Source organism: Tamandua tetradactyla, chromosome 8, assembly GCF_023851605.1.
Source record: "Tamandua tetradactyla isolate mTamTet1 chromosome 8, mTamTet1.pri, whole genome shotgun sequence".
Lineage (NCBI taxonomy): Eukaryota > Metazoa > Chordata > Mammalia > Pilosa > Myrmecophagidae > Tamandua > Tamandua tetradactyla.
The window spans coordinates 76,304,262-76,326,481 of record NC_135334.1 but is presented as its reverse complement, the minus strand read 5'-3'; the positions used below and the strand labels follow the sequence as shown (position 1 = coordinate 76,326,481).

At 37.8% G+C, this 22,220-nt stretch overlaps 2 protein-coding genes and 1 pseudogene across 2 annotated transcripts; 2 read left to right on the top strand and 1 right to left on the bottom strand.

Moving 5' to 3' along the window:
* The first annotated feature begins 259 nt into the window (after window positions 1-259).
* On the top strand, window positions 260-1,186 carry LOC143643526 (olfactory receptor 51A7-like). The gene has a single exon (XM_077112143.1). It carries the CDS (start codon window positions 260-262, stop codon window positions 1,184-1,186), a length of 927 nt encoding a protein of 308 aa, XP_076968258.1.
* An 11,874-nt stretch (window positions 1,187-13,060) lies between these two features.
* Window positions 13,061-13,584, bottom strand: LOC143645149 (replication protein A 32 kDa subunit pseudogene; annotated as a pseudogene).
* Window positions 13,585-14,024: 440 nt separating this feature from the next.
* On the top strand, window positions 14,025-14,990 carry OR51G1 (olfactory receptor family 51 subfamily G member 1). Its single transcript, XM_077112142.1, has one exon. The coding sequence runs from the start codon at window positions 14,025-14,027 to the stop codon at window positions 14,988-14,990; it is 966 nt and encodes a 321-aa protein (XP_076968257.1).
* The last annotated feature ends 7,230 nt before the right edge of the window (window positions 14,991-22,220 follow it).

Below are 22,220 nucleotides of genomic sequence, written 5' to 3'. Positions count from 1 at the left end.
TATTTGTATTTTAGTCATCATTTGGGATTGAAGTGGTATCACACTGTGGTTTTTATTGGCATTTCCCTAATGAATTTTTCCTGCCCACATTTAAAAATATATATTTTATTTACTCCTAAGAATTATTATAGAATAGCTGTAATCCCAAGATTTCCAACCCCTAAATGACTAAAGTATAAATACACATGTAAATGTTTGTTTATGCCACAGCAGGAAACTTTTTCTGACGTCCTTGTCCTGATTCCCTCACGTACTTGCCATGTCTGTCAACACCTCTGAAGTGGAAATCTCTACCTTCTTCCTGATTGGGATTCCAGGGATGGAGCAAGCTCACATTTGGTTCTCTATCCCTATTTGCCTAATGTACCTCCTTGCCATCATGGGGAACTGCACCATCCTCTTTTTTATAAAAACAGAGAGTTCACTGCATGAGCCGATGTATTATTTCCTGTCCATGCTGGCAGTTTCTGACTTAGGACTATCCATCTCCTCCCTTCCAACCATGCTGAGGGTCTTCTTGTTCAATGCCACAGGGATCACCCCAGATGCCTGCTTTGCACAAGAATTTTTCATTCATGGGTTTTCAGCGATGGAGTCATCAGTACTTCTCATCATGTCTGTTGATCGTTTTATAGCCATCTATAACCCTTTGAGATACACCACTATACTTACCAGCACTAGAGTCACTAAAATTGGCATTATATTTGCTGTGAAAAGCATTTTGTTGGTCTTTCCTTTTCCCTTCATTCTAAAGAAGCTTAAATTTTGTAAGAAAAGCCTTTTATCCCATTCCTACTGCCTCCACCAGGATGTCATGAAGCTGGCCTGTTCCGATAACAGGGTCAACATCATCTATGGATTTTTTGTAGCTCTTACAGCTTTACTAGAATTGGTGTGCATTTCTGTGTCTTACATGCTGATACTGAAAATTGTTCTGGGCATTGCCTCACACAAGGGCCGCCTCAAGGTCCTCAACACTTGCACCTCCCACTTCTGTGCCGTGCTCATCTTCTATGTACCTGTTGTGACCTTGGCTGTCATTCACCGCTTTGCCCAAAATGTTTCTCCTGTTGTTAGAATCAGTATAGCTGATGTCTTCCTTCTGGTTCCCCCTCTTATGAATCCCTTTGTGTACTCTGTGAAGAGCCAGCGGATTAGAAATCAGATCCTGGGAAAATTATGTTAGAAACAGGATTAATGGGAAAATTCAACTACAGTGAAAAACCAATGCAGTTGGCAATTATGAATAAATGTAAGGATCCGTCAATGACAGTGAAGGAATAGGACTCGAATACAAGGTTACACTGAATATGATTAATAGGTCATCACAAAATGTGTAGTTGTCTACTAGAACTACAAAGATAGTAAAATTACATCAGTGAGAAGTAATAGTATCAAGAACATTAATGAAGAAGAAGAATTACCAAAGGATACATAAAAAATCAATTCACACGATTACTATAGGAATTTTATTAGGAGCTTTTAGGTAGTATAAGTGTCATTTTATTTCACCAGGGATTAGGAACAATTACTTAGTGGTGACCATGTATCAATCATAGAAAAATTAAGGACTGAGTAATGTAGCACATAATATCTTTAAACCATATGGCTCATAATATTCATAGATGTGAACTTAATGTGATTGGCAAAACTTGCTTATGTCTAATACCTATGCCACTAAACCAATTGCTGTTACTGGAATACTCAAAAGAAGCTGATTTCCTCCTAGAGGGGTTGGAGAAATGATATTGGATAGGAATAAGAAAAACAAAACATGATTAAATAAATGAAAAGAAAACAAAACCAATAATTGTCTATTAGAACATCCAGAAATTGCACAATGACATCACTAAGAAGGAATCATATAAAGCACATTATTTAAGAATAATGATTAAAAGATACATAAGAAATCAGCTCACATAGAAGCCTGTAGGAATTTTATTGGGAATCCTTAGAAAATCCATATATGATCGCATTATATTAGGGAATTCAGAACAAAATACATAATACTGATCTTACACCCTCTTGGAAATATTGTCATCTTTAGAATACTGTGAGTAAGGAGGCAAACAGACGCCTAGGTATATGACGTAGTTACTGACAGCACCTGTACCAGAGCCATGCAAAGTCCTCCTCTAAGAAACTGCTTTATCACTCCCAAAGAATTAGAATCACTGGGAAGATTTAAAAATCTTGAAAATTAGGTGACATCATAAGTCAAAGTATTTTAACTCATTCTCCTGTTGGTGGATATTGGAGTTCTGTGCACTTTCTGGCTGTTGTGAATGAGGTTGCAATAAACATTCTTCGATATGGGTTATGAGAAAAAATAAGCTAATTTCTCTGGAAGTCGGATTTAGTGGTTATAGGGTAAGCATATACCTAGCTTTGGCAGATAATTCTAAACAGTTTTTCACCCTAGTTATACCCACTTAAACTTCCTCCAGGAAAGCATGAGTGTTCCTGTGGTTCCACATCTCCCTGCTTTTATTATCAATATGGATTCTATGCTTTTTCTCTTTGTCCTTGGTAATTGCTGTGCCCAGATGAGCTACCTGCCATGTTGTAGTTGTAGCTTAATTTATATTGTGTGGTACAAATTAACACATTCCCTAGAGGTGGACATTAAGCCATTGGGTACGGAACACGACCATAGTAGCCACCACATACAGAAACAACAATAACAAAAATGCACAAACAACAACACAGATGCATCCTGCTATCTCTTTCATGGGAAGGGCCTAGAGAAAGCAAGAGTGGAAGGGAATTCTTAACAATATAGTAAAAGGGGGGTGCAAACCAAAGCCCATTTGAATTAAAAAAAAAAAGAATACTCATCACAGAATTATTAAAAGTGTGGAGTAAAAAAGTATTTTAAAACTTTTTCATGAACCTTTTCTTTGGTCAACTCAACATTAATACTCATCCAAAGAGTATAATTAATCAGCATGCGCTGTTTTTTTTTTTCATTGTCCAACTCTAAGAGTCTTTTCCTCAGTGTCCTTATACAATGATATCTACTTATCTCTAAAGTACACAACTGTAGGGTTCAATGCTCCACGTTATCCCCTCTGAGTTAAGGAGTAGACAGTTTAGAATACAGAAAAGAACATACAATTTCAGCCAGTCAGGCAATCCATAACTCTCCAGATTGGCTGTCTTGGTTATATGCAATATGTTAATCCTGAGTTCCTACTCTATCTCTACTACATGATCCCTACATGACCTTGGACTGACTACTTCCTCTCTGAGAAACATTTTTTTCATCAGTAAAATGGAAATAACATTAATACTTGCTATTTTTCAAGATCTAAAGATTCAAAATGATCTAGGAATGAATTAACTTGAAGTGTGGCATGATTAAAATACTTAACAAATATTGACTATTATTTTGTACAAAATGTTTATCAGGAAAGGTTAAAGTCACTTAGAATTACGTCTTGTAAAATGTTAAGCATGAAGACATATTATTGTGAGAGGATTTTATGGAAAAGGGCAGATTTAGGGAGGGAGAGAATGGAGTCTCTTTGCACAAATTGTTTTTTTTTTTTTTTTTTTTTGCATGGGCAGGCACCAGGAATCAAACCCAAGTCACCAGCATGGCAGGAGAGAACTCTGCCTGCTGAGCCACCATGGCCCGCCCTGCACAAGTTTGTTTTAAGGAATATTTAGTTACTGATGTCCACAAGTACCTGAAGGATGTATTCTGGAATCAGGAGGAAAGACAACACTAAAAATATATATTCTAGGGTATTTGTCCTGCATCATCTCCTAAAATGCAAACTCATATACCTGTTCTTTGACTTGGCTCTGCTAACCAATAGAGCTGGCATAGCTTTAGCACAGGATTTATCATCTCTCTTCCATATTTGATTATTATGGAACTCTCTCAAATCAAAGCACTGATAAGAAGGATCAATATTTTTGTTGTTTGAGGAGCATGGATAAAGAGTCTAAAACAAAACAAACATACACAAGTCATACATTTTTTATTTGATGGACTAAATGAAGTTCAGCCTGGAGAAGAGATAACAATTGGAGAAAATTATCGTCGTCTTCACCTTTGGGAAATTATCGTCAATTAAATAAATAATTACGGAGCTGCAACTAAATTCCAATTACCATGAAATAGGCAGCAGAAATGCAGTTTGTGAATGGTTCAACCATGAGTTGTACACTTATATACTAGTGGAAGAAGACAGACATCAATGAAGTGATAATAGGGGAAATAATAAAGAAATTATTTTGTGTAAGAAGGAGTAGATTCTGTGCCTTCAGAGGAAAGGATATTAGCACTTTCTGATGAAGCTATCGACTCAGTTGGAGGAAGAAATATACTCTGCAACCGTGAAGTAGAAAGCTTTAAAACTACTGTTTCTGGGAATAAAATTTAGCACTGTAAACTGATCATTTTGAAGTGTTTTCTGTATAGACAGGGGGGTAAGACTGAATATTTTCTAACGGTACTTTTTAACTTTTCATAATTATGAACTCCCGGTTCTTCAATTACTTCAGGTAGATGTTCATCCTACAACATAATATGTAGGTCTGAATACAGATATGAAATAATTTATGGCTCTTATCCTTAACACACAATTAACCTTACCTTTCCTCAAGATTTTATTTTCTTTACCTAAGAAATCTTTATAAAGTTACAGTGAGAAAGCCATAAAACTGAAGAACGGATTTTATGAGATTAGGCAATGGGTGGTTGGATGTGGTTAAAGAATTGTCTTGAACTATTAAATGGGCAAAGTCTAACTTGATGTCACTTTAACAAAATTGAAACAAATGCCCAGTTGAGGAAGCAAGTCAGATTTGTCTAATTTGTTTCTGTGTTTGCCCTTTTTTTACAGCCTGAACTGACTGTAGAAGCATAGATTACTGACTATAAGAAGGCTCTGTTAATCCTTTTAGTATATACGACTCACACTGTACCAGGAAGGGACTTCTGCCACAGCTTCATTTAGTGAATTTGCCTACTGCACTGCATTAACCACATGGTCAAGCATCTTTCTATTTGTAATGTCTTCTCTTAACAACACAAACATGGAAGCTCTGAGATATCTCCTTATTGGGATCCCTGGGCTGGAGAAGAGTCACATTTGGATATCCATTCCTTTCTCATCTGTATACTTTTTTTAGTTCTTTCATAATTGTACCATCCTCTTCTTTACCAAGATAGAGCCAAACCTCCATGTATTCATGTACTATTTCCTTTTCATGCTCTCCATCTCTGACCTAAGACTGTCCCTCTCTTCCTTGCTCACACTTTGGGGCTATTCCTGTTTGGTGTCCATGAAATTCATGCAACTGCATGTTTTATCCAGGAGTTCTTCACCCATCGATTCACAGTCACTGAAGCCTGTGTGCTTTTGGTAATGGCATTTGATCAGTTTGTGGCTATTTGCAATTCTCTGAGGTACAGCAAAATTTTAACCAGCTCCTGGGTTATCAAAACAGGGGTCATACTGACTCCCCAAAATGTTCTTTTGATCCTTCTACTGCCATTTCTCTGGCAATGGCTAAGATACTGTCATCAAAACCTGCTCTCACACTCCTACTGACTATACCAAGATGTCATGAAGTTGGCATGCTCTGACAGCAGATTAGAGGTTGTCTATGGACTCTGTGCTGCCCTTTCTACCATGCTGGATTTGGTGTTTATCACTTTCTCCTGTATGATGATTTTAAAGACAGAACTGGGCATTGCAACTCATAGAGAGCAGTTCAAGGCCGTCATTACTTGCCTCTTTCACATCTGTGCTGTACTTATCTTCTATGTGTCCATGTTGAGTGCAGTGAAGCTCCACTGTTATGCCAGGAACATATCTCTTATGATCCACAGCCTCATGGCAGATCTTCTACTGTTGGTACCATCCCTGAAGAATCCTATCATGTACTATGTGAAGACCCATCAAATTTGAGCAAAGGTTGTGGAGAAACTTTGTTGAAAAAGAAGTTGATCTCGAGTATTTATGTGACACCTGCAACTCTGAGTTAGAGCACTGAAGCTATGAAAGTCAGTATAACCCCATAAAGCAACTGTTAAAAATATTGAAAAAGTGATCAGACTTTGATTAGAGATATGAAGAAGATGATTTGGATAGGACTAAGGTAAATCAGAAAACAAGGTAAAGAATGATATGGTCCATATTGTAAAACTCAACTTCTGTGTGAGACCAAAGGGAGAGATGTTTATTTGGTGTAAAATTTATATTTTAGGAAGCACGTTATCTAATTTAACTTGCATAGTCAGTTTATTTGAACACTATAATTACATGGAATCTTGAGTAGGGCGTACGATCTTATTGGTTTGTACAGGTTGGTGTGATGTCCAAATTACATCCCAGAGTAATTTGGGCAAGAATAGAAAAGTATTTGCAAAGTCCCTTGGGGGACTGGGGAAAAATGGGGCAATATTAAGCCTCCCTACCTGGGGAATTTCTAATATTCACACAAACAGTGGGGATGACTAATTCAATAGGCTGAGCCCTCAATCTTTGGATTTGCCCCCATGAAGCTTATTCCTGCAAATGAGAAGCTAAGCCTACTTAAAATTATGCCTAGGAGTTACCTCCCAGAGAACTTCTTTTGTTGCTCAGATATGGCCTCTCATTCTAAGCCAACTCAGCAGGTGAACTCACTGCCCTCCCCAGTACTTGGAACATGGCTCCCAGGGTTGTAAATCTCCATGGCAACATGGGACAGGACTCCTGGAATGAGACGGGACTTGACATCATGGGACTAAGAAAGTCTTCTTGACCAAAATGGGGAAGAGAGAAATGAGACAAGATAAAGTTTCAGTAGCTGAGGGATATCAAACAGAGTCGAAGGTTATACCAGGGGTCATTAAGTATTACATAGATATCCTTTTTAGTTTATGGTGCATTAGAGTGGCCAGAGGGAAGTACCTGAAACTGTTGAACTGTGTTCCAGTAGCCTTGATTCTTGAAGATGATTGTATAACTATATAGCTTTTACAATGTGATTGTGTGATTGTGAAACTCTTTAGTCTGATGCTCCTTTTATCTAGGGTATGGACAGATGAGTAAAAAAATAAGGATAATAAATAAATAAATAACTGGGGGGGGATAAATGGCTGAAATTGTGTAGATTGAAATATTCGTAGTCAAGGAGAGGGAGGGGTAAGGAGTATGGGATATATGAGTTTTTTCTCTTTTCTTTTTATCTATTTTCTGGAGTAATGCAAATGTTCTAAGACTGATCATGGTGATGAATACACAACTATGTGATGATATCATGAACCACTGATTATATACTATGGATGGACTCTATGTATGTGAAGATTTCACAATAAAAATATTTTTTGAAAAGAAGTTGATTGAAGCGATAGGAAAGGGACTAACTTTTTAAGTGAGGACAAAATAAACCTTGAATGTTTAGCTGATAAAAAGCATGATATAGCATAATGTTCTTGGATTTTATAATCAGCTTGAGCTCATGGAATAAATGCTTTTGATACATAGTGTACTAAATACCCTTAGTACCACCAAGATCCTGAGAAAATTACTTTAATATTCTTGTCCTAGGAACTGGCATTTATAAAATTTGAGCCTTAAATGAGGACTATCAGAATCTTCCTCTTGCCATATAGTATATGTAACATAGCATGAGAAAAATCCTTTATCAGTGCTCATCTTAAAAATAATCGCCATGCTTTCCTTCACTTTCCTAGCATATAAAGCAGTGTTAAGGAAAAGGATAAATGACTCTTCAGTTTATCTTAGGGTTCATGATGGTATGATCATTGATCTGACTAATTCCAGGTCCCCAAAATTTCCTTTACACTCTCACTAATTTTAAAATTCATCTATAAACAAAATATTTTTCATGTAAATTAAACTATAAACATTGTTATTCTGTAGTCATATGAATCAATGACAATATTACCAAAGCTACCTTTTAAAAGAACTTAAAATGATCATATCTTTATTATTTATTTTAGAGGTCTTTGAAGAAACACAAATATCTCTTCTCATTTGCATGTAGTCATCTCTGGAAACTGCTTTTTAAACCTTTTCCCCATGTATCCATTACTCCCACTTTCTGGCAATCCACAAGTTTTGTTTATCTAAGGGGCATAATTTTTATGATTTAAAAGAAGATTGATGATGATTTACCAATTTTTGCCCCTCAAAATTCTATTTCCTGATAAAACTTTTACTTTGAAGATTTCTCTGCCCATCACCAGGCTAGGTAGATATTTTAACTTTTCTGGGACTTCATTTTCTCTATTAATCAACTTACATATCCTATATTGCTTTGTAATCATTGGAATAATATGTGTAGGCATAGTTTATGTTCCAGAATACCTGATATAATTATTTTCTGCTAGTATTTGAGCTTTGGGAGATCAGTGACTCGTTATATTCATTACTTCACACAACCATTAGCGTGATGAGTGATATCCATAATAAACACTCAAATAATTTCAAACAAATAAATGAAACCTTAGCACAAAAAAGGGAGTGTATATTTGCATATATGTGTATATATATATACAATATGGTATATATGATGAGCTTTGTGACTTAACCCTCAAGTTATAATACTTACACACTAGTAATTTTAGCTTTCCCTAACAATACTAGAAAACTGTGCAATTTATATTATAGAAAATTGCATTTATGTGCCTCATTCATGTCTTTATTTAGTATTTCTTCTGTGTGGACAACTCAAGATCCAATGCCAATTTGTCTGCCTTAGATCCTAAGCAAGGCTGTATATTTTTCTTTTTATACTTATTCTTAATTTGATGAGCAAACATGCTTAATAAAGACCTTGAGAAGATATTGAGATGACACTGATATTTATTTTGAATGAGGAGAGTAGTTAAGTATAGTTGTTGGGAAAGTGAACTTGGGAGGTCTACTCAAGCTAAGAGTAAACCAACTGCAAGGAAGATCATGTTCCAGCTGCTCATATTGTCCACAACACACCACTTCAGAACTTAGCAGTTTAAAATAACACCAGGGCTCAGGTCCATATAGCTCCAGGTGGGCATCTTTAGGTGGAACCACTTTCAAGATTGTTCATTTCTAGCTTGCAGTCAATGTCAATTGTCTGCTTTGAGCTTAGCTAAGATCCTATGTGGTCACTCCATGTGATTTGGCTTCTAAGAGCATGATGGCTAGATTCCAAGAGGGAGTGTTTGAAGAAACAAGAAAAGAAAGAAGCTTCCAGAACTCCTAATTGCTATGAAAGAAACATGCACATGGTTACTTTTACTGCATCTGTTGAGTAAACACTGATGGGACCAACTCAGATTCAAAGAAAAGATAAATAATTTCAACTTCTTGTTGGAGTAAATGATAAGTAGTTAATCTACCATAGACTAGAATTCCTGTTTTCTTAGTTTTGTGATCGGTTTTATGAACTGCAAATCATGGATCAGTGTAAACCTCCACTTACATACCCCTGCATCTTTGCTTCTGAGCACTGATGGCAGCAACCATGGGGTTATTCCAACGGGTGCCACCATAACTACTATCTCAACTGACCATCAAATACGACTTGGAATGTTATTATTTTGCATTTCTGCTCATCTCCCACATGTATTCCTCTCAGGGAACACGCAAAACATTGCATTTATCATGTTTTTTAGTCTCTGGACTTCACTCAGTAGCCTCCTATGTCCTCTCTTCAAGGGAGTCAAACATTAACTACCTCCACACTTTATCACCTTATCTAAAGCCTTCTATATCTATTCTGTTAACTTATTCCATTCCTCTTCCTAATAAAAATACCTCTCCTCACTTCTAAAAATTAATCCAATCACCTGAAAAGGTGAACTCCATATCTTCCTGTCTCTTCAGAGACTTTGCTGCACCTTCTATATTTTTCTTATGTTTTAAATCTCTCTGCTAATAGCTCATTATCCTCAGCCTATAAATACCCTTGTCTCCCCATTTTAGAAGAGTTGCATGTTCTCAGTTTTCATATATCATTTTAATATATTTAGTTAATTTATTCAGTATACATTTATATACCTTTATGCCCTTTAACATGAATGCATCTATGTGTTCATATACTTTATTAAAGTGAATTCCCACCATACCCCTTTTATTTTTTGGCTCTTCCTTTCTTCTTCCTCAGTCTAACTCTCAGACATGAGGAAATCACTCTACCACTCAAGCAACTAGTGTATCAGGCAATCATATTTCTCAAGTAGTGCACCTATCATATTGAAGAAGGATAATGCCAGGGGGCATTGTGCTGCATATTGCATGATGTTTATCCACCCTAGCACTAAATGCCAATAACTTGCCCAGTCCTTTGGAAAGGGGGTTTATACAGGCCCTGGTTGGGAACCCTTCTAGCACCCTATTATATTTTTCTTTATATACAACCATACAGTGACATATATGCTGATAAAATTCCTGATACTGATCAACTTTTGCCTTTATCAAATAACTAAAGCCAGAAAATGAAATCCAAGACTAAACAAAAAATAAGAAAAATATCTTGACTCTGATATCAGCATCCATGCTGGTGACAGCTTCCAAAATTCCTCCAAAAACAATCTTGACCACAGACATGATAGCAATTTCTGTCTTAATACTTGTTTGTTTTAGTACTGCCCCCTCTGCTCAGGTTTTGAGGTTTCTCAGTTTCCCATAGCCTCCATCCTCATCTGAGAGCCATGAGCACTTCCCAGGGAATTCTTAGTCAGCAGTGGCCCACTGGTGACATACTGCTGAGCTCTTGAAAAAGGCCACATGCTTTGAATAGGGAATATTCTTATGGCTGAGCTACTGGTGACCTGAGTTCTGACTGGAAGTGTGCGCTCTGAGCCTTTTGCCCCCAGCTTCTGGTAATCAGGTATGTTTTGCAAGCAGAATCACACAGAAAAGAGCAAGGAATGCAGAGATAACTGGGACACCAAAAACCAGGACCATATACTAACCACACATATATATATATATTTGTTAAATCCCCGCATCAAGACAGTTTGGGGTGGCAGATTGGCTGGGATAGAAGACCTGCAGTACAGTTCTAGTGTTTATCTAGGCATTATCATTATGCATGACCACAGAGAAGTTTACATCACCTACATGGAGTATAAATTCCTTTATCTTTAAAATGGGAATTGAAATCTCTACCTCCCCTGCCTTTGAATTATGTATTATAAAATTAAATATGAAAGTGGTTTGTAATGATCAAACTCTTTATTAATCAAAAGTCAAGATTGTTTTTGGAGGAATTTTGCAAACTGTCACCAATATAGATACTGATAATCATTTGTGATTATCAATTATCTGAGGAATAAGGGTCAGTGGAAGTCAGGGTGCCAACTGGGTCTCTGTTCAGCCCATCTCTGTTCTGTTTCTGTCATAGATCCCAGGACGACATCCTTTTAACTCAATAAATTAGAGCTGGAAGGAGAATCAATGGTTGTATGCTGTTTTCTAGTGGATTAATTAACTTTTCTATTACATTAATTTGAAATAAGTATTATTGAGAAGAAAATGTACACTAACTGCACTAAATATTATTTTCTTTTAATCTGCAATGCCTTGCTTCTCTTTTCTCATATATCCATTCATGCATTTTTGCAAAATTTATTCAGCAAACTTTATTAAGTTCCACATATTTTCCAGGATGACAAGACTGATATAACAATTCATTCTCTCTTATGCTTGTCATGACTTGCTTTTACCTTTTTTGCCTCTTCATACTTTATACATTTGCCTCTCACCCATACTTAAAATAATAATGTACAAGGAATATTTCTGGTAGGGATTAGGGGAGATAGTAGCTAGGGTAGAACACTATAGACAGGACTTCTCAATAAGCGGGAAGTGTGATTTTGCCTGTCTGGAGATGACTTCTAAATGTTTCTTTTCTTTCTCAAGCTCTGAGATGGTTCAGAGTAAGATGGATGGACACTAGCTTTACTGTGAGTCTATTGGCTGAAAAGCCACATGCATACATAAACTCTTCTATGAACTTCTCCTTGACAAAGGTAAACTATTCCCCTTTCTATATTCATTTCATTTTCTGTCTCATCACCACTCTTAATCTCTGAGAGAGCATCCATTTTTGCCTTTGCCAGAGGAAATGAGCTGTGAAGCAAAAGGTACATGTCACCATATTTGAAAAGTAGGCTCATTTCCTCTTCAAGTCTCCTCTTCTTTCCTTCATTTCATCCTCTCCTAGCTATCCCACTTTATATCCTTTTCAGTTTTTTTTTCTTTTGGAATAAAACAAAAGGATTTACTATTATTATATTACTTATTTTTTATTTGAAATACGTGTGGCAAAAGTTGGGTATGGGTTTTTCTCCCTTTTTTTGCTCAGTCCTTTCAAGTGCCTCTAGTTTACTGAGAAAAAGGAAGCATTTTAAAAGAGTACCTTCAATCTCCCAACCTATTCCTTAAAACATCCTTGTATTATCACACATTCTTATGTTATATCATGCACATTCTTATCATGCACATTCTTATTGAAAAAATTACACAGAACACAAACTTTTTACTTATTCCTACCCACTTCGATAATTTAAGCCCACTACAATCCTTCTCATTCTATTGAAATTATAAAAAAAAAAAAATCAATGACAACCTTATCATCATAAGTACAATGTCTTCTAAATGACTCATACAACTTTGCTTCTATTTTGTGGTTAGCAGGGATGATTTGACTCTATTGATATTTTATGCTCCTTTTATCATAATTTCTTCTCTCTTACTTCTAACTTTTCTTGTTCTAATTTAATGGCGTACTGTCATTTAAAAGAGTTTCCAGAGTCATCTACTGAGTACCTTCCTTCTCTTTCTACATTATATCTGCTAGGAATTTTTTCATACTCATGACAGATATTCTGTAAGTCAAGCACCCATTCAAATTAAAGATCCTTATAATATCCACCAATATTCCTCCCAGGAATTTGTTTTTAAGTTTACATGTAGCATGTCCCAAATTGAACTTGGCTCCCCAAAGATCTTTCTTCTCTATTGCTACCCATCTTGATCATATTAAGTTTATGCATATAATGGAAATGGCTATCTCATTCCTGTTTTGCTGATAGGTGCTTCTAAGGAGATTTGCTTAGTGTTATCTGTGCATTGACTACTTCCAGAATATTTGTGGTGAACTCATTCATATCTTCCAGGGTCATAATCTTTAAAAAACAAACAAACAGATTTTTGTTCTGAAAAGATCTCAGGTAAGCAGCCACTTTCACATATGTTTCTGGAGGAACCACAATATTTTCACCACTTGTATCATCTGTGTCGACCTGCTGGCAAACATCTGTGGGTGCAGCTGTCATGTCATCTAATTTGTAAACAATATTAGTTGGAGCCTTCTCTGCATGTCCAATTATGCCCACAATAGTAACTTGTGAAATCTCAGCATTCCCAGTTTTGAATACTTCATCAATCAGAGTGACAGAAAGCAGCTGGGATATGGTACAAAGAACTATGTGGTAGGCTCTGATTCTTGATTTCTTTTCAGCTTGAGTAGGTGTCAGCAATTCAAAGCCCCCAGAGGACTGTGTGTAGCCACCGTGCCCCCATAGGCAGAGTTGCCATAGTTGTCAAATCCACTATTCCACATCTTGCTCACAATACCCTCAGAAAGAAGATCTAGAAGACTTGGGTCAGTTGGGTCTGCCTGGCACCTCAGGATCCAGTTGTTGCCATGGTGGTGTACCGCTAAGTGATTGAATTTAAGACTTTTTCAGGGAGGAGTACATGAAGGAAGGATCATTTGAGATGACCTCATTAAACCTCTGAGAGGCCAACACTGATGTGCATACTACCATAAGGCTAAATGGCATGGCACCCATGGGCTATAGCCATCTCCTATAGAAGTCCTCTTCCTAGACCTTCTAGCAAAGGCTAATACATGAGGTCCCCATATTCCCTCCCATTCCATCTGCAGATCAATCCTGACTCACCAATACTGGGAAATTTAGTTGAGTAGGAATTCAGCTTTGTCACTTTTCAAGGATCTCATTTTATGTTCCAGGTCAGTGAATCCAAGATTTTAAAGCCATGACAATCTTTTGTAATAGCAGCCTCCAGAAAGCCACTTTCTTCCTGTCAGGCTTCCAAGGTCTGGAAGATGTCCATGGCTGGATCTCAATTCCCTTCTGCTCCATCTACTTGACAGTTATTATAGGGAACCTTACCATCCTCCATGTCATCCGCACTGATGCAACTCTCCATGAACCCATGTACTATTTCTTGGCATTACTCGCTCTCACAGACTTGGGCCTTTGCCTTTCCACACTTCCCACGGTTCTGGGCATCTTCTGGTTTGATGCCCGAGAGATTGGTATCCCTGCCTGCTTCACTCAGCTGTTCTTTATTCATACCTTATCTCTGATGGAATCTTCAGTTCTACTGTCCATGTCCATTGACCGTTATGTGGCCATCTGCAACCCACTGCGTTACTCCACCATCCTTATACCTGCACGCATCATCAAGATGGGACTGAGCTCAGTGCTTAGAAGTGCCCTCCTCATACTCCCCCTGCCATTCCTTCTTAAGCGCTTCCAGTACTGCCGCTCCCATGTACTGTCCCATGCCTATTGTCTGCACCTAGAGATCATGAAGCTGGCCTGCTCTAGCATTATTGTCAACCACATCTATGGGCTCTTCGTTGTGGCCTGCACTGTGGGTGTGGACTCCCTGCTCATCTTTCTCTCCTATGCCCTTATCCTCCGTACTGTTCTGAACATTGCCTCCCGCCAGGAGCGACTTCAGGCCCTCAACACCTGTGTCTCTCATATCTGTGCTGTATTACTTTTCTACATTCCCATGATTGGCTTGTCTCTTGTGCATCGCTTTGGTGAACATTTGCCCCACATCGTACACCTCCTTATGTCTTATGTGTATCTACTGGTGCCACCCCTCATGAACCCCATTGTCTATAGCATCAAAACAAAGCAGATCCGCCAACGCATTGTTAAGAAGTTTGCATTTGTAAAGTCATTTAAGTGTTTTGGGCAGAATTAGCCTAGGGTAAAGGGAGGAAGGTTTGGGTATAAACTCCATAGATCATTTGGTTTGGTTATGCCATAAAAATATAAAAGAATAAAACACTAACTTCCAGTTATCTGCAGAAAGGGAATTGGCTCTGAAACATACTGGCTGTGTTCCCTTGGAGAAGTTACCTATCTCTTTGTTCTTTAGTTTCCTCAATTGCAGAATGGGTCTGAAAATAACTGTGGTACCATCTTTTTAGGGATGTTATGAAGATTAAAAGAGATAATTCATGTAAAGCTCTTAAAGAGTGTCTGATACATATAAAATTGCAATAAATATTTATAATTTGAAAATATCCAAAGTACAAACATTTCATCTTTCATTCCTCTGGGTAGTGGAATTTTTTCTATGATTTAACTTCATAAATATTTATTTTAACTATTTTATATTATTTTACTGGAATTGTGACTATTTATTTATTTTCAGGTACTTTACACACATAGCTACCCATATTCCAAGTAATGCTGTTACAGAGGAGAGATTAGAATTACTTTTTGCAAGGTTCTCACTAAGCACACAATGACAAACTTAAGGAAAGGAGCAAAGACCCTGAAAATTCATGGATAATCCTTAAAAGAGGCAATTGAGTTTGAGAGTAATCATTCACCATCTGAGTGATTAATCAAGGCACTTGATTTTGTCCTCTATTCTCTACAGTGCTGGAGTGAATAGGTGGGTGGGAGTGGGGGTGGTGTGGTTGGAGAAGCATGCATTATTTTATGTTTGTTTGCAAACGTCAGTGATTGGAAGGGGACTTATGTTGGAAGACATTGGGTTGGAAATAGGGAAAATGGGCATGGCTCAGTAGTAGGAGATGCAGTACATCGGGGATGAGGTAGTGTAGAAGGAAGCTGTAATAAGCAAAAGGTACAAAGGGCTTTCCCTCTCCAGAAGATTGTATGCACACTGATTTTTCTAAAGTGAAATATTTTCTGGAAGAAAATGATAAATCAGTTGTACTTAAAAGAAAGGTAGAAAAGAGGGAAAGGCAAAGAGAAAGAAGGAAATGGGAAGGAAGAGAATGACAACATGAGAGAAGGCAAGGAAAGAGGGAGAAAAGGGAATGTTTTAGTTTCCTAGGCTGTTCAAAGCAAATTACCATGAAATGGTTCAGCTAAACAATGGGAATTTATTTGTTTACAATTAGAATCTAGAAAATTGTCCAAATCCAGGCATGATCAAGGTCATACTTTCTTTGTAAAGAATAGCTGCCAGTGATCTTTGGCTCCTCTACCACATGGCAGGGCACATGGCAGCATCTACTGGTTTCTCCCTTGTCTTCTGGGTTTTGTTCATTTCAGCTTCTGGCTCCTGTGGCTTTTTCTTTCTCTCTGTATTCGTTCCTTTTATAAAGGACTCTAATAATAGGAATAAGGCCTATCCTAAATGAGGTGGCTCACACCATAACTGAAGTAGCCTCATCAAAAGGTCCTACTTACAGCGGGTTCACAACCATAGGAATGGATAAACTTTAGAAACATGCTTTTCTAGGGCACCTACCATCTCAAACCACTCCAGAGATTATGTTCAGTCAAATGATTTAAGATCTTATTATTCAGTAGTGCATAAATAACACTTTTTGCATATATCCAGCTTGTCTCCTGCCCCCTCAGTGTAAAAGACACATTAATATCTAACAGGGTGGTTATAAAAATTAATAGAAATAATAGCTAGTTTTTACTGACTACTTCCTATATGCCAAGCATTTCAAAATTATAATTAATCATTCCATTACTCAGCAAAGTGGATTTTATTATCCCCATGTTACATCAGAGGAGAATGGTAATAAACGGGGAGCAGAGCTGTGCTTCAAAGCTAGTTCTCCGATATTATAAAACAAGGGCCATTTTCATAGTACCCCACTGCTTTGTAAGTGGTCACATTAAAATGGTCTGCATGTGGCACATGGGTAGTTCAGTAGTTAGAATGCCCGCTTTTCATGCGGGAGACCCTGGTTCGATTCCCAGACCATGCACCCAAAAACAAAAAAAGTCTGCATGCATGGTAGGGAGAGAAGAATGGTGGCTACCCAAGGGTCCTTAGGGGACTCAAGGTCCGAGAAGGCGGGTCTGTGTGGATTCATGCTTGGCCATCTCCTCAGGCTTTGGAGTCATGCAGGTCCAGGAGCTAGTGTGATGCCCATTCCCAACACTGATGGACAAAGGCCTTAATGGGCCTGAAGATGAGCAGTGCCCTGGATGCAAAGGGGTGGAATAGTTAGCTGATCATCGGGTTAGTCTTCCTTCTACCAGACCTTGCTTGCTAGAAAAGAAGAGGAAAATAAGAAAGGAATAGTAGAACAAAGTGCCACATTTGTCCAATAAGAAGTGCCCACCACCCTTTGGGAAGATTTCCTGGCTGTTTATAGAAAGCCTGTGCATATGATATGAAAAATCTGCCCTCAGTTTCCCCCCCAATCTTTTTAAATAAAACTTTTGCCACATCTAGACTTTCTAGGTATGAAGAGGTTGCTAAAGTACAATAAAGTAGAGTTAGAAAATCACTCATCTTGTAATGCTCATTTGTTAGAAAAAAAAATGTCTTCAGGAAATGACTTTGAAATGGAATTTAGACTGCCTCTGAAAGTGACACCAGGAGCAACACACATCCATGCTTGTTCTGTGGATTAGAAGACATGGAGCAGAAGGCTAAGAGGAAGAGAAGAAGGTTCTATGTCAGGCAGGTCATATTTTTTTTTTTTTTTTTTTTTTAACATGGGCAGGCACCGGGAATTGAACCTGGGTCCTCTGGCATGGCAGGCAAGTATTTTTGCCTGCTGAGCCACCGTGGCCCGCCCAGGCTGGTCATATTTAGACGATGTTTTCCTATTATAACCATTGTTCTATGTGTGCATTTTATTCCTCACTACTCTCTATATAGTAGAAAATGCTAAGTACTTTTTGCTCTTCCTACATGCTCTAAAGTGCCTGACAGGTCCCTTGGGAGTTTGGGGAGAAAAGAGAATTAGAGAATTCCTGATATTTTTGTAAGCAGTGAGGACAACCGAATCAATGGGCTGAGCCCTCAATCTTGGGGTTTGCCCATATGAAACTTATTCCCACAAAGGATAGGCTAAGCCTGCTAAAAATTAGGCCTAAGAGTCACCCCCAGAAAATCTCTTTTGTAGCTCAGATGTGGCCTTTCTCTCTCAGACGACACAGCAAGTGAACTCACTGCCCTCCCCCCTCTACATGAGACGTGACTCCTGGGGGTGTTAGCCTTCCTGGCAACAATAGACAGAAATCCTAGAATGAGCTGGGACTTGGCATCAAAGGATTGAAAAAAACTTCTCAACCAAAAGGGGAAAGAGACAGAATAAAGTGTGTGTGGCTGAGAGATTTCAAACAGAGTCAAGAGGTTATCCTGGAGGTTATTCTTCTGCATTATATAAATATCCCCTTTTTAGTTTATGGTGTATTAGGGTGGCTAGAGGGAAGTATCTGAAACTACAGAGCTGTGTGCTAGTACCCATGTTTCTTGAAAATGATTGTATTATGATATAACTTTCACAATATGACTGTGTGATTGTGAAAACCTTGTGTCTGATGTTCCTTTTGTCTAAGGTTTGGACAGATGAGTAAAAAATATGGATGCAAAACAAGCAAGCAATAGGGGGAACAAAGGTTAAAAGAAACTGAATAGATTGAAATACTAGTGGTCAAGGAGAGGGAGGGGTAAGGGTTATGGCATATATGAGTTTTTTCTTTTTTACTTTTTCTTTCTTTTGCTGGAGAAATGCAAATGTTCAAAAAATGATCATGGTGATGAATACACAACTATGCGATGATATTGTGAGCCATTGATTGTAATCATGTAAAGAATGTTTGCATGTCAAGAATGTTTGTATGTTTGTTGCTTACAATAAAAATATATTTTAAAAAAGTAGGGGTAATAAAAGAACATATATTGTAATTTTTTTTAATTCATATAAAATATTGTAGGGTTTTTTGGAATGGCCAAACCACCTCTCTGAGTAGTATGCATTTTGTGTACTGCTTTGGGGAAAGAGGGAGAAGAAAAGGCAAAGGGCTCTTTGTTTATAATGAGGCAAGATTATCTATTTTCCTTACGTTTGTGCATTTGGTTTTACTTTGCTGTGTATATAGTATCCTAATTTACATTTAGTGTCCTAATTTACATTTAGTGTTCTAGATGTGAAAGGGTTGCCAGTGTATGCAAGAATACTGTTAGTAAACTAATACATCTTGTTAACTTTGTGTTAAAATTCCTAGGAATGATTGTCTTCTTAATTTTGAGCATTGTAACTCTCAGGGCTTGTGGGGGAAGGATGAAAAAGGAAGGGTTCAAGTCCAGAATGTTCTCGTTCAGAAATCACTTTCAGATTAATTGTTGTTATATGTGTGCAGTTTATTCAAGATTGCTCTGTATAAGTGATTCGATCAGTGAGTGGAAAAGTATTAGCAAAGTCCCTTTCGGGGAATGGTGAGAACGGGGAGAAATTCAACTTCCCCAAGTTGAATTTTTGATATTCTCACAAGCAGTGTGGACAACCAAAGCTATAGACTGAGACCCCAGTCTTGGGCTTTGTTCATATGAAACTTAACCCCACAAAGGATAGGTCAAGTCTACCTAAAATTTAAGTTCTTATTTGAAATATCTAGCCTTTCTAAATATTTAGAAGTGCTTGATTGTTTTTAAAAACAGAGACAGCAGGATAACACTGAAAATAGCTTTTAAACATTGATGGGAAATATATCTTTGGGAATGGAATTGGTAAACCACCGCTGAACATTGTACTATTGCACTTGTTCATTGGTTTGAGGGATACACAATGAAAACACCCCCACAGAAGCACTTTGAAACCAGAAGCCAAAAGACCATCAGATGCAAGCCTGATGGTGCTTCCTAGCTGACAGAGGTGTTCCAGACACCATCAGCCTTTTTGAATCAAGGTATCATTCTCTGGATATCTTAGTTTGGAAATCTTTATGCCCTTAGAACTGTAAACTTGTAACTTAATAAATCCCTTTTATAAAAGCCAGTCCATTTCTGGTATATTGCATTCCAGCAGCTTTAGAAAACTAAAACATTTCTCTTATACAAGCTTTAGCTAGATATTGTTGATTAAGACCAACATCATTCCTGTTAACCCTTAAGAATAACCAGGACTCTGAGAACCTACAAAAGTTGCAAGCACTAAGCTTCCTTTTCAGAAACCTAAAACCTCCAGATGGTTCCTAGGACAGGTAAGTCCTGAAACTCAGAGTTGTCTGTCTCTCCACGAACATCAACCAGTTCCATCACCATATCCATATTGTCAACATGCCTTTTTAATATGAAAAAAAGTTAGAATGGGCATAGCCCAAATATCCCTAAAGATTCAGAAAAGGATCAAAGGAGGAGGAGGAGTTATAACAGAGATATTAGGATTAAACAAATGCATATTACTACTGAATCATTATGTTGATATTTCTTCTTAGTCTCCAGTGTCTTGGGGCAACTAGAAGGAAAAACCTGAAATTGTAGAACTGTAACCTATACCAAACTTTGAAATTTGCTCTACAACTAATTGTTAAAATGTACTTTGAAATTTGTTGCTTTTTAAATATATGTCATATTTCATACACACAGACATACACACAAATGTCTTTATCATATTAGATGATTATTGGTCACTCCAACACTCTCTCTACTTCAATTATTGAAAAATATTAAGTGATTCTCATAGATCCAAGGTTCCAAGGCTATATGGATTTAGCTGATAGATTATGTATCTAGGCTCAAGATTATGTTTACAGTATGGTAGATAAGTACTTCAAATTATGAATGGGTATGGAATTTTAGTACTTTTTGGACATCTATTGAGATGATACTTTTGAATTATACTAATAAAGTTTCTAATGTGGAAAAAAATAGCTTATCAAGAAATCCTGGTTCTTTCATTGATCTTTGTGAAAAGCACTTGCATTTACATTTTTATTAAGATAATTGTCAATTCACCTGCAGTTGTAGGAAATAATACAGAGATTCCTGGTATACTTTTCCTAGTTTCCCTCAATGGTAACAATTTGGGAAACTATGATATATCACAATGAGAATAATGACAGTGATACAATGTACTCATTTGTGTGTGTGTGTGTGATTTATGTTCCACACAATTTTATCACCTGTGTAATATCGTGTATCCACCACCATAGTCAAAACACTGAACAGTTCCCACACCACAAAGATACCTCCTTTTGCCCTGTTAAACCACACCCACCTCTCTCCTGTTCCCCCGTCCTTTATCCTTAATATTGACAATTACTAATCAAGTCTCCATTTCTAAAATTTTATCATTTCAAAAATGTTATACAAATGGAATCATTCAATGTGTAACCTTTTGGGATTGGCTTTTTTTATCTGATATAATTCCCTATAGATTCATCCAAATTATTACTTATATGAATAGTTTATTCCTTTATATTGCTAACCTGCATGTATTCCATGTTATTCCATGTGGCAAAGTTTACTTTTCACCTGCTGAAAGACATCTTAGCTAATTCCAGATTTTATTACATGAACATTTCACGTGCAGTATTTTTGCATGTGAATATAAATTTTCATTTCCCTGAAATAAATACCTGTGGCATAATTTTATTCTTGGCATGATGGCTTAGTCTCTTTCATTCCCTCCCTTGTCATTTTGGCACGTCCGGTTCTTCTAGACCTCTGAATTACAAGCCTCACCGGGGAGTAGTGATGATGCAGCCTTGTCTCTTTAACCCTATTGGCCTTCTCCTTAGTCCTCCACCTGCCCAATATCCGCTGCTACGGGCACACTCAGGAACAGCATCTCTATGGTGCCTACAGACGTCACAGTCACCCATCCGTCCTCCCTGTGTGATTGGCTACCCTCCCCTGGAGTCCACGCCCTAACTCCACCTCTCCTCAAACTGTATATAGTCCGGGGCTCACCGAGCCTCGAGGTCTTTAGCTACTGGCGGCCCTGGCATAAGCATCTATCAACAATAAAGCTACCTTGCTTCATGCCTTAATTGACTCGGCCTCCAGTCCTTTAGACCCGCAGCGAGGTCTCCTGCGCGTGCCCCTTGGACCCACACCCCCGGCTCGAGCCCCTTTTCTGCATGCGGCAGTGTCGTCTAGCAAGCAGTGAGAAGCTGAGGAGTAGAGGGTCCCCGATAGCTTAGCGGTTTGGCCAAACCGCAAATACCCAAGACTGCAATTGCCGAGTCATAT

Excerpts from the sequence above, each read along its gene's own strand:
- LOC143643526 (XM_077112143.1), top strand. The coding sequence starts at position 260 with ATGTCTGTCAACACCTCTGAAGTGGAAATCTCTACCTTCTTCCTGATT.
- OR51G1 (XM_077112142.1), top strand. The coding sequence starts at position 14,025 with ATGACAATCTTTTGTAATAGCAGCCTCCAGAAAGCCACTTTCTTCCTG.